The sequence below is a fragment of the Hippocampus guttulatus genome, chromosome 20 (genome assembly GCF_054856545.1).
Source record: "Hippocampus guttulatus isolate MCC_2025c chromosome 20, RoL_Hgut_1.0, whole genome shotgun sequence".
Taxonomy (NCBI): domain Eukaryota; kingdom Metazoa; phylum Chordata; class Actinopteri; order Syngnathiformes; family Syngnathidae; genus Hippocampus; species Hippocampus guttulatus.
The window spans coordinates 7,809,224-7,821,769 of record NC_141280.1 but is presented as its reverse complement, the minus strand read 5'-3'; the positions used below and the strand labels follow the sequence as shown (position 1 = coordinate 7,821,769).

At 42.9% G+C, this 12,546-nt stretch overlaps 1 protein-coding gene across 1 annotated transcript in view; it reads right to left on the bottom strand.

Annotated features, from left to right (window-relative positions):
* Nucleotides 1–7,207: 7,207 nt before the first annotated feature.
* The window catches only part of LOC147187838 (exostosin-1-like), a 54,325-nt gene continuing 48,986 nt past the window's right edge, over nt 7,208–12,546 (bottom strand). The window contains exons 10-12 of the mRNA XM_086100301.1: nt 8,820–8,980; nt 8,562–8,733; nt 7,208–7,650 (exon numbers count right to left, since the gene is read on the bottom strand). Coding sequence (XP_085956427.1) covers nt 7,465–7,650; nt 8,562–8,733; nt 8,820–8,980 — 519 coding nt within the window. The 3' untranslated portion in view covers nt 7,208–7,464. The remainder of the gene's footprint in view (nt 7,651–8,561; nt 8,734–8,819; nt 8,981–12,546) is intronic.

Below are 12,546 nucleotides of genomic sequence, written 5' to 3'. Positions count from 1 at the left end.
TGCATGACGTGCACACACTCATGGCTGCAACGAGGCACTCTAAAGCAGCCACATCAGCACAAAGCCGTGGTCTACAGTTGCCTGTCAAATTAGACTGAAGAAAAAAGAACAAGTCACATGTAGTTCTCAGTATTCTCAGCACTGATCTTTGAACATGTAATATATTTTGAAACAAATCGCCGAATTCACTTCAGAGGGTTCAAGTCGGGCCACGAGGAACAGCGACGACACAATCCAACGTGGTGGAGACACACATCAGATTTCCTCCCCGTCTTGCTGTCCATCTCACCTTTCTTTCGGCTCGGAATTAATCATGTAACATGTAGTCGGGGAAATAATGTGACATTTCCCCATAATGAGAGCAACGGGCATAAGGGTGGGAACGTCGGGCCCTCCGTGCACACGGATTGACATTTTCCATTACCCAGTCAAAACGTACACGTGTGTTTGCGTGTGAGCTCGCACCCCTTTTTTTTTGTCTGACCGGCAGATCATCCATCTTGTTATAGCCATATCCTCACGTGCCTGTGCGTGCGTGTGTGTGTCGGGGAGGTGAAAAGGAATGATTTATGTACGGGAGTGGTGCTGGAGAGCTCTGCGTACAGCAAGGCCTGTAAATCCTGATAAAAAAAAAAACTGGATAGAAGCAATTTAATGCCATCAATCTTCACACATGGATACTGTGATATATTGGCAGGTGTGTGTGTGTGTATGTGTGTGTGTGTGGGGGGGAGTCTACCCGAAGCCAGCTGCACAAGTAGTTTCAATGTAATGTTAGGGAAAGCCAACAAACCTTAAAAGTACAAATCACATCATTATAGAAATGTCTCTTGGATGCCAATGATGGATCTGGGAGCAATTTTGAGTGAAATTAACTGCAACAAGAGGTAATTGGGATGGGAAAAAAAATCTGAAAAATGTTTTTTTCCGTGAAATAAATTTTTTAATTAAAAAAAGATTTTTTTCTGAAAAAAAAATTACCTGAGCAAAACGTTTTTCTCTCTTGAAGCTTCTATAATGATGTATTTTTTTTTTCTCAGGGAAAAAGGCAAAATATTTTTCCTGGAAATCTTTTGGGGGGGCTGAGGTTGTTTTTTTTTTCTTCTTGCAATTCTTAATCTTTGAGTAAACATTGTTTTTATTTGACTTTTTCAAGAACGTTTTTGGGGGGAGGAAAGAAAATTATGCTTTCTCTAAACGTATGTATTAAAAAAACTTTTCTTTCCTATTGGAATAAAAAAATCTGGAATAATTAAAATATTTGAAAATGTGAAATTATTTTGTCTATTATCATTCACATGGAAAAGGTTGGTGTTTTTTCGACAAAAATGTTATCTCCAAACAATTTATTTAATTTTATTTTTTAAAGAATTGCATTTTTTTTCAGATTCTATCAACGTTTTTTTTAATTTTTTACTAGACTTTTTTTTCTAATCGATTTTTTTTCCGGAGTTCTCTTATTCAAACCATTTATTTCTTTCAAAGGTGTGAAAAACTATTTTTACAAAAAAACCTACCGGTACATTTTTTTCCTGGGGAAAAAAAGTGTTATTTTTTTCCCTCTGAAACGTGATTTCTTTCCCCCCGCAATCATGTATTTTATTGTTGAATAAAAACATTTCCAAATAGCCGCAAGCAAAATTAGGCTTGAGAAAACTGACTTTGACATAATAGTTTGTTAGGTGAAGACTAAAATTGCGGTTGATGGAACATACAAATCATGTACGTTCCACGACAACTAAACGACCGTCATTTTCGTGTTTTTGACATTTATAAATCCTCAAACAGCACGTTAGCCATAGTTGCCCTCCGCCCACCTTTCTTTTTGCGCCTCTCAATCTCAGCATGATGAGGAGCCAGCAAGTAATTATAACTTGTGCTGATCATTTCATTTACACGACGACACACACACACACACACACACACACACACACACACACACACACACGAGCGCACAAACGCCACCACAGTGTTGATTTGTTTTTCTTATTTTAGAATTCAACTTCCTCCACATCTCATTTCCTGACTGACCACCACAACCTCGCGTGGATGACAATTTCCGTTGCCAATTTCCGACGTGCACGCACAGTCAAAGGCGCACGTGCATGTGCATGTCCCATGTTATGAAAAGAAGCAAAGCGGCGCGAGTGTGGAAAAAGCAAGCCACGGTTGTCCTCTTGAAGACAACAGATGAGAGCGTCAGATTTAACGCAGGCTGGCGCTGCCGCCGGGGGCAGCTGGGAAATTGCATGTGCCAGCCGCCACTACAAGATGCCGATAAGAACAGATTTGTTCTAAGGAGGCAATGACGGGGAAAGGTTATCGCGGAGAACACTTGAACTCGCGCCCTCCAACCTAATCCACGCGGATGTTTTTTGGATCCGCGCTTTCATGCGCGCGCTTTCAAATTCCATCTGTTGACATGAAAGTTGTGAAAAAAAAAAACAATTACAGTTTGTTCTGGCATTCTCGCGGTTCAGCACCCTCAGCTTCATCTATTTGTGGACTTTTTCCCCCCAAAACTATTCTTTCGATATTTTTCGGGGAGCCAGCCCAACTCTAAACGCAAAAACAAAGAAAATTACAAGTCATATATTTAAAACCACACAACCTTGCCAAGTGTTAGCTTATAATACTAACAGACATATATTCTTTATCTTCTGTGAAGAGCGACAAATTTTAATACAATTCCTGGGTCAGTTGTCGTACTTGTGATCGTCTTCCTTGTTTGTGTGTTTATTATATTGACCCCGGGTGGCCGTAAAAAAGATTTAACATTTTTATTGAAGTAGATTTTTTTTTAAACAACATTTTAACACCATATTTAGTTTGTAGCGATTTTTCGTTGGTGTTAAAACAAACAAACAAAAACAGCCATCCATACCACAGATTTATTATCATCAATTCTCATTACTTCACGATAGATACTTTTTGTGACATTTTTTGTTGCTGCAGTGCTGCGAATTTTTTGTCAGGTAAAATATGCGTCTTGGTTTGACCAAAGATTGGAAAACACTTCGTCAAAAGGCCGAGTGCCACATGTTCATGCACACACATTCTCTCTTATGTGTATGTTGGTAATTACAAAGATAGCCGCCCCCCTCCAAAAAAAAAAAAAAACACTTCCAATTTGTTATACTTTGATATTATTTATTGTATTGCAGGTATGCTCATTTACTGTGTAGAAGATACATGAGAAACAACAGGCCAATTCAATCACTTTTTAAATGAAAATGAATCGAAGCGAGTACAATTTGGATTTGAAACTATTTGGTGTGCTCGTGTGTGTGCGCGGTCTCGACGTGTGGGCCATTTGTTTGCATTACGTGCGTTATGACAGGCAGGGGGTGGGGAGGTGGACGTGATTCTATCGGATTGTAATTGCGCAGCAGCTGTGGAACACAACGTCTGCGCCGCTTTCTTCTTTCCTCATCATCCTTACAAAAGTAAAAAAAAAAATAATAATAATAATAACATAAAACTCACTGAGATAACTTCTGTAATATTAGCACCGACAATCAACTTGACAAAATCCGGCAAGACTTTTTATTAGTTTAATTTGCATGTGAACCAGAGTCAAAAGATCACATGCAAGGTAGAGCAAAGCAGCCCCAGATCATGACTGAACACCGAAAACCAATTGATGGATAGTTGTTTGGACTTGTAGACAAATATTTGAGCTCCCGGCTCAAGTTTATTGTCAAAGTAAACATAACACACAGCTTTGCCTTCATAAAGTTTGTTTAGCTTAATGCGAACAAACGATCCAAAACGCAATAGGCCAGCTAAGGAATAGCTTCAGCGTCATAGCCTTACAAGCACTTTGTGGCAGATATTTGAACACAAAACGGGCAGCAACACACGTAGACAATACCACAACACTCACAGGAATATATTCTTTATCCTCAGCTGCGAACAATTAATCATTAAAGACCTGACCAATTCGTTAGTCGATCGATTTCATTGGCCCATGTTAAAATTTTTATGAGCAGCATAAATGATCCGTTTTTTTAAAGGATGTATTTATTTTACACTTTAACACAATTTATCACAACACTGTAATATACTGCCGCCTGGTGGCTAAAGCGCACACACACATCAGAAGGAGCAGCGCAACTTCCATTAAACTGAAGCAAAATTTCTTGATATTCTGTTCAGTCATGTGATTATTGTATTGTTCTTATGCAACTAAACTAAAGAACTAAAACAAATCGCTTCGTCGCTTCTATTTGCACTTTGCTTTTGGGAATTCCGCTGTGAGTCTCATGATGCACTTTTATGCTGGCTGCAACGTGTGTGTGCGCGACACTGCCCCCTGAAGTGCACCCTTGAGAGCCGCAAACAACAACGCCCTCCACTAGGAGTGTTTAAAAAAACAGCAAGATAAATATGACATCAGCGCATAAACCACATTGATAGCCAGCTGCTCGTTTCGCTGTTGCTTTATGAACTTCATCTCATGAGTATTAAAGTAAGATAAATAAAGTTCCCTGATGAGGACATTTTGAAAACGCTGACGCTCTTTAAACCGCAGCATGTGTTTGTTAAATAACATCAAATGCGGGCGACCATTCGTGCTGTCGCTTAGGAGGGCGTTGGCGTAAGCAGGAATGGACTAGCCTTCCCCATGATGTCACTGCAAGACGATGACATCTTTACGTTAATCAATGACGAAAGCGAACAACGCACACACGAGAAAGGGAGACGACACAATATATATTTCTGCCTCATAATTCGACGTGTGTTCCAACAACTACATCGTGTTGCTTTGACGACGAAAAACTCCAAAGTGTCGCTTTAATGCCGACGACCACGTGTGCGTGCGAAGAGGAAAAGTGGCGCGCGCTTTTGCGTCCGTCAGCACGTCTGGGATTGAGTCCATGTGACGGCGGCCGTCTGCTCCCTCTTTCATCTCTCGCCGTCTTCTCAGCTGTCAGCACGCCGCTCATTGGTCACGGCTCCATTAGGCTCTCATCATGAATAAATCATCTCCATCTATTATGATTATTCACTTTGGCACCGGGTTGTCACTCATCGATTGGCTGCGAGCCTGAGAATCCCGCTCCTCCCAACCTCCACATTCAAGGAAAACGGGGTAAATTGATCTTTGGTGAGAGAAGTGGAACATCAGAGGATTCAAATCCTTTGCCGCAGATTCCATGACCAAATGGACTAATCCGTGCAAGTCGAGAATTGTAGGTGCAGTTCGGCGGGAGAGATGATTGCTATCATGATGTGTATACACACACACACAAGCACACGCACACGCACGCGCACACACACACACACACGCACACACACACGCACACACACACACACACACACACACACACACACACACACACACACACACACACACACACACACACACACACACACACTGTATTTTCCACACTATAAGGCGCACTTTCACTGGCCAGGGCTCTATATGAATAAAGCTGTAATGTATTGTATTGTATTCCCTTTAGCGTAACTCCATCTAGTGGATGCGTAATGCAACCGCAGCCACTATGGTAGCTTCCATTCTATGCGCCATTCTATTTCAACAGTTTTGAAATCGCCCATTCATTGAAGGTGCGCCTTATACTCCAAAGTGCCTTATAGTGCGGAAAATACGGTGTCTACATATTTATATATACTGTATATTTTTAACCAAAACACACAATTGGGAACGATGTAAAATAAATCACTTGACACATTCAAACTACGGGTTTGTTTTTCAATTAATAGCGCGGAAGACGCTTCAACTTTTGCCCACGTGGAAGTACATGTGACACCATCGTGAAATGTCCTATATATGCTATCTTTTCCTCCAACTATGTTTCTCATTAAGGCCTGTCTCCTCACATTTGTCATAGTGGCTACTCACACGCCTTGACACGCACCACACACACACACAAACACGCACGGATGGATGGATGGATGGCGAGTCTCCAATTTTGGACCGAAATAGGACACATCATTGGCTCTCAGGGGTTGTGGGGGAGAGAAGGCGAGAGGATGTGAGGGTTGGCGGTTAAAGTTGAAAAGACTGTTTGATGAAATACGCTGTTGACGTTCCTGGTTTTGGATTTCAATAGTGGCTGTAGGGGAGAGCTGGAAGAAGTAGCTAGGGAGAGGGAAGTCTGGGCTTCCCTGCTAAAGCTGTTGCCCCCGCGACCCGGCCCCGGATAAGCGGTAGAAGATGGATGGATGGATAGTGGCTGTAGGTTGCTTCAGGTTCGAGTTGTGTTTCAAGTCTGTTTCTAGTTGTAGTTCTGCTCTGGGTTACATTTTAGGCTTGGGGAAGCATTTTGTACTTTGGATGAAATGTGCAGAACAACCACGTCAACAACCGTGACATGGCGAGACACACGTCAGAGCGTCGAAATGGACAAAGAATCCAAACTGTCCAAACAACAACTAAGCATAAAAATGCTTTGATGGGAGGACAATGCGGCTTCTGATTATCATATCAATTTATTTTGCGGATCAACGTTTCGGCCTTTTTCCGTCTATCCTCCTCAAGTCGAGTCCTCGCTGGAAAGCGAAGCAATCAAAGTGGGATCATTTTAATATTCATGTGCACGCCCTTAAGGGTGGGTGGGGGTGTTGAGGACACCTTTTCAGTTTAATGGGTACAGCTAGTTTGCCTGACAATGTCACAGACAGACAATTATTTTGGAATATGTCCATAATGAAGGGTTGGACCTGACCGATATGGATTTTGTGTCTTACATTGTCAGGTGTTAATCAAAAAAAAAAAAAAATCAGTTCCTAAAACCAAATATCAGCTGATAAAATTATCTGGCCGACGAATCAGTCGGGCTCCAAATATTTTGGTGACCCTATGTCGCGAGATGAGAGAATCATTGTCGAGTTCTACGCCACCACAAACACAATAATAAAACATATATCCCAAATATTGCTAAACATTGCATTGCTGTTCTTAAAAAAACATTTTTTTTGGCTTGCTTGCTTTTTCACAAATTTTCATTAAAAAAATGCGAAAATACTGAATACGTAATTTATTTTTGATCATGATTATCTTTGCAAAGTTAGAATCTATGCACATAAAATAGGTAATCTTGTACATAAAAACGATTCGGCACAGCGATTAAAGCTGTGCCTAATGAAGTGGCCCAGGAGTGCCATTTCGTGCAAAGTCAGGAAGCAAAAAGTGAAGCCCCCGTGACACTTTTGATAGCATACCTTGATTTTATTTGCTTCATACAGACACGAACCGCAGCCATAAATGTACAATAGCAAGATTGTCCCATCGTTAAGAAGCCGCCATACCATTCCGCTTCCTTTTGCTGTTTTTGGATTATGATTAAGAACGGTTGTTTTCATGCAGCTCACGTCCCTCGCGTGTGTGTTTTATTTTTTTAATTTAGATTTTTTTTTTTTGCGAGTGTGAGCATACCTTCTGTGTTGGCTACGTGTCTGGCGGTCCACGGGAGGGGAGGGGGGGGGCGATCACGTTCACAGCCTCTCGATGTCGCGGTACTTCTTGCGCAGCATGGACACCTGATCCCGGAAAAGCAGCGGGTCCAGTCTCATCTGCGAGTGCAGCAACGGCATGAAGCCCAGCCAGCGACTGAAGGCGTTCACGCACGTCTGACGCTCGGCAAAGTGGTCCGGGTCGGCCCACCGGGACGCCTTGGAGCCCTTTGGGGGCGGACCCAAAAAGATGGCTCAAGCTGTAGTTCTAGTTCAGGTTTGGCTCATAGTTGCTGTGTAGTTTTTGATTTGGTTTTAGTTTTTTTATTATTCTGGTCTATTTATGCCTCTGACCAAACCCGCAAAACATTCATTTCAATGCCTGGCGGAACTCACGCCGGTCCTCTGAATTTCATGTATTTGTAAAAAAAATGATATGAATGAAGTCAAGTAAATGTAAATTGGCCGGCGGCTCATTTAAGCTATTAATTACTCGGTACATTCTGCTGAGTCGTCACAAACCGTCTGTGCTCAACACATCAATCATCGTGCGACCCCAAAAAGTGTTTTTCGCAATGATTAAAACCATACTGCACTCTTATTCTTATTGCTTCTGCAAGAAAAGGAAGTAGTGACTGAAATGGGCGATAACCCTGATGACATCATAATGACATCGTCCCCATTCGTGCTGTCCACAGGGCATACGTTGTAAAACGTTGTCGTAATCCCCCCCGAGAGCGATAGCAAAAGATATTTTATTTTTAGGAGTGTGGAGAATAATGTTGGCCGTTTGTGCGCTTACGTTGGGGAGACTGCTTGGTGTTCGAAAGAAATCATATGTTTCAAAATTTGCTCCCCATGATGAGCGCGTCGGAAAAGATGAATGGCGACGCTGGATTCCCTAACAGCGCTCATCAAACATGAAGACAGGAAATACTTTCAATTATTTCCTCTTTTATCATTTTCATGCCGCTCGTGCCATCATCCCTCGGGCTTGTCATAAGAATAAAATAATTAACGCTTCAAGAAGTGACGAACGGTCCCCGGAAATGGCAAAAGTCTCGCGGATGGCCGCCGCAATGCAAAATGGCAGACTTGCTTGTGTCTTTTCTTTTGTGGGTTGCGAATTTTGCCCTTACTTGGCTCATCATGGTCTCCTTGTACTGTTTCTTCTGCGTCACCTTGACGGGCGCTTGCTTGGTGACGGCCGATACCAGGAAGTTCATCAGGATGTCCTCGCAGTTGGCCATACGGTCCACCATACTCAGCAGGCTGCTGGGCACGTAGCTGCTGAACAGGTAGTGGTAGTACCTGATAGGGGGCGCCGATGCTACTTATTAGCATCGTCATGGATGTCTTTTTCAGAACGACGGTTGTGATATTATCCGGCCTCGTACCTGTGGTAGAAGGCGGCCCCGGTGAGCACCATCGAGTAGTCGTTGGTCCATTTGGACGTGTAGGCCCAGCAGGAGCGCGAGCCGTCCCAGTAGTGGCTCCGGGCGGGATAACCTACGATACGCTCCGGAAAGGTTTGCCACACGATGAAGGCGAAATCCACCTGGAGGGGGGGAAATACGACATTTCCACATTGAGGAAAGCACGACGGCGTCTTGTTCGTATGCCAATTAGCGGCACCGGCAACATAAATGTCGATGTTGATGATACTTCGGGGAGGGTGGGGCGAACACTAATACACTCGTTAGACACCCATTGGACACTTTTAGGTACCATTAAGTACTGCCGGACTATTTATTGAGGTCCGGGAAAGTATCGTTTACCAGCCTACCTGCTAGCTCAAGCAACTAATTGTGTTTTTCATCCATGATGAGGACAGAAACAGGATGTCCACATCATGCTCACTGACATGCGCGTTAGGATCGTGAAGATTTCCACATTCCGTTTGCTATTTTACACTGCACCAGCTGGCCTCGACAAAACTTGTGCCCCCACCCCGCCCCATAAAAAAAGACGCGATTAGCAGCCCAAGAGCCCCAAAAAAAGGGAATCAATAGCTGCTTTGACATTATTTTCCTAGCCTAAAGGCCAAGACATAATTTTGTCACCTATGCCTTTCAGACAAAAATCACAGCATGACATTGGCATTGACCTCACAACAAGAAGCAGTTTGGCAGAGAGTAAATAAATTAATCAGCAATGCGCCTTTCTAGTGGTTCAACGAAAGCGCCCAGTTGCAGTTTACTGTCAAACCAAACATATAATAACAAGGAGAATCAGATCAACAGAATAACACGTTTGCCTTGCGCTAGCTTAATGCTAACACACAATTTAAAACGCCACTGACAGGCTAACAAATAACATCGTCAGCCATGGTGTTATAAGAGATTATTCAACACAAATGGTGCAGCAACCCACGTAGACAGAAAATAGCAATATATGCTTTATCCTCCGCACCAAATAAGGCAGCTTCGTGAGTCACTTACAGTAGATTTGCAAAACTTTGCTTGTGTCTACATGACCGGATCATACCAAAAGCTGCAATGAATGAATTAATTTTCATGAGTCAGTCTATGGCAATTGTTATTATATGCTGGCATTAAGATAGCAGATTTTCATTAGATGACATTATATGGTTTAGTTGGTCATTTAGGTGTTTTGATACTGTATGTGTCAATTTTACAATAAACTTCCACAGGAGGTAACAGAGATGGCCAGTGTGAAATGCCGTAAAAAAAAAAGAAAAAAAAGAAAAAAAAAAGAGAGCGCTAAAATTGAATCATCTCCTGCCATCTGTGCGCTGAGCAGACAATCGAAAAGGTTGCGGCTGCCACGGCGGTGATTGAGACGCGTGCGTGCCGTGTAATAATTAATAAGGTGCTGCACTTTTAATCACGTCGCCATCCGAGATGAAAACGTTTCCGATAATGCCACTTGGCATGTGTGACTTCATCACCGCGGCGCACGCTTGCCACTCCTCGTCCGTCCGTCTCCATTAACGACAGGTGTGACGTGGCGGAAGTGCTGAAGGATGACATTCGGAAAACTGTATGTGTGTGTGTGTGTGTGTGTGTGTGTGAGGGAGAGATAAGACACTAATACATCGATTCACAGCCACTGTGCAGCGAGGTGTGCCAACAGGAATGATCCCCTTTCACCTAATTGTTCTGAAAATGATCACTTGTTTACGGCTAATAAATTCAATAAATACAGCCGTCGTCATCTATCTATGCCAGCGACGATTAGCCACAACTGGAAAAATGACGTCTCCTTCCAGTCGATGGCAGTATGTACAGTCATCCATCCATCCATCCATAAACAAACAAAATGGTTGCTATTGATACGACCGGGATTGGAATCCACCCCCAAAAAATGTCGGTAACCATTTACATACCTGTCAATTTTTCGGAGCGCCAACCTGTATAAACTACCAAAAAATCCTTATAAAGAGCAAAAAATCCTTATAACATACCAAAGCAGCAGAAAAAACCCCCACGAAATTTTCAATGATATTTATTGTAGATCTCCATAATACAATGTCTGGTTAATGTCTAATCATCATTCTACTTAGTGGCATTACTGTGTTCAGAGTTGTATTCCTGCGTTACTTTTTTCACCAACTCCAAAAGCAAACAGAACTACCTGTTAGGGGGAAAAAAAAATAACGGAAATTTTTAGAATCCGTATGATTTGTGCGATACGGGCATATACGTAAGATTCACCACAAAATCCGTATGAACTATGGCTAAACTGTATGAGTTGACAGGTATGCATTTATTGGTGGCACAAGATGATGGCGGCACGGTGAGCAACTGGTTAGTTAGCACGTCCCGAGGTGTGAGTGTGAGCGCGGGTGGTTGTTGGTCTATGTGTGCTCTGTGATTGGTTGGCGACCGGTTCAGGGTGTACCCCGCCTAAAACAGCTGGAAGAGGCTCTAGCATGACCCTTGTGAGGACAAGTGGATCAGAAAATGAATGGATGGATGGCACAAGATGGTGCCAAAGCACTTTTTTGGATTGTCAAGGGATAGCCTGACTAAAGTTTCTTGGCACCAAGATGGGATCAAAGCAATATTTTGATCTTCAAAACCGCTTTGGCCTGCAAATTGGTTTTTCAGCAAATAAAAAAAAGACATGTTGGTGAAGAAAAAGAAAAATCTTAAGTTAGCTCTATTTTTTTGTAACTACAAGACCAATGTCTAGACTGCCCTTCTGATTCATTTGAATGCTATCTTCATTGACAATTTTTTTTTTCCATTTGAAAAATGTTCGACTGCAGAATCTGTGCCTTGGCTCTGTCAATGTTTGGAAACACTGCGCTAACAAATGCTGGCAAGGCCAACCCGGATGCAGAGATTCAATACGGCCAGCGTATTGACTCTATATCTCTTGTGGCTTTAAAGGTGTCACATAAAAAGGAGTTATGTCACGGTTCATACGTGCAAAGCTGAAGGCGAGCACATATTATCAACGAGACTCATTTATGCTCCCCGGCCGCATGAAAGTACGTCACCGCCTTTGTGCTTGCGTTCACTTATTCCGTTGTGCCACAGTCAAGGCACCTATGGATAAATATTCACACTCTATATGGACAATTTAGAGTCTTCACCTGAAGCTAATGGCAGTCCAAAATACGCGCAGGCATGTATTCTTTATCCCCTGCAAAGACACTGTTCCAAAAACTAAAATCCCCACACGAGACACCTTTTGAAAATGTCCCGTTGCTTGCACCGCACCTCCGCGAGTCATGAGACAAAGTCATCATGAGAAAGTTGCGTCCGAAAATAGCAAAGTTTTATTATTCAAATGGGCTTGATTATCAAGTGGCCCGGCCGCGCGTGATTCCATTCCGCTCGGCGTATTTCATCTCCTTTTCGCCCAAATCCCCGCGCGCCGCCTTAAAAGGCCAATTAGGGCGACGGCTTATCGAGCGCAACCGAGATTCTCTCCGCGTGTTTCCTCCTCATCCTCCCATCTTCCTCGTCCTCCATAAAACAAGCCGGTCTGCAGCGCATAAAAGTTTAGCCGGCTGGTCGGGATTGTTTAGCCGCGCCACCAAGTGTAATTGTCTCGCCATTAGCGTGGAAGAGGTGAGCATTGACTTGTGACGATCAATAAAAACTATTTGCCAGTTTAAAGACATGTCGCGTAGGTTCTCCTAATGACTCT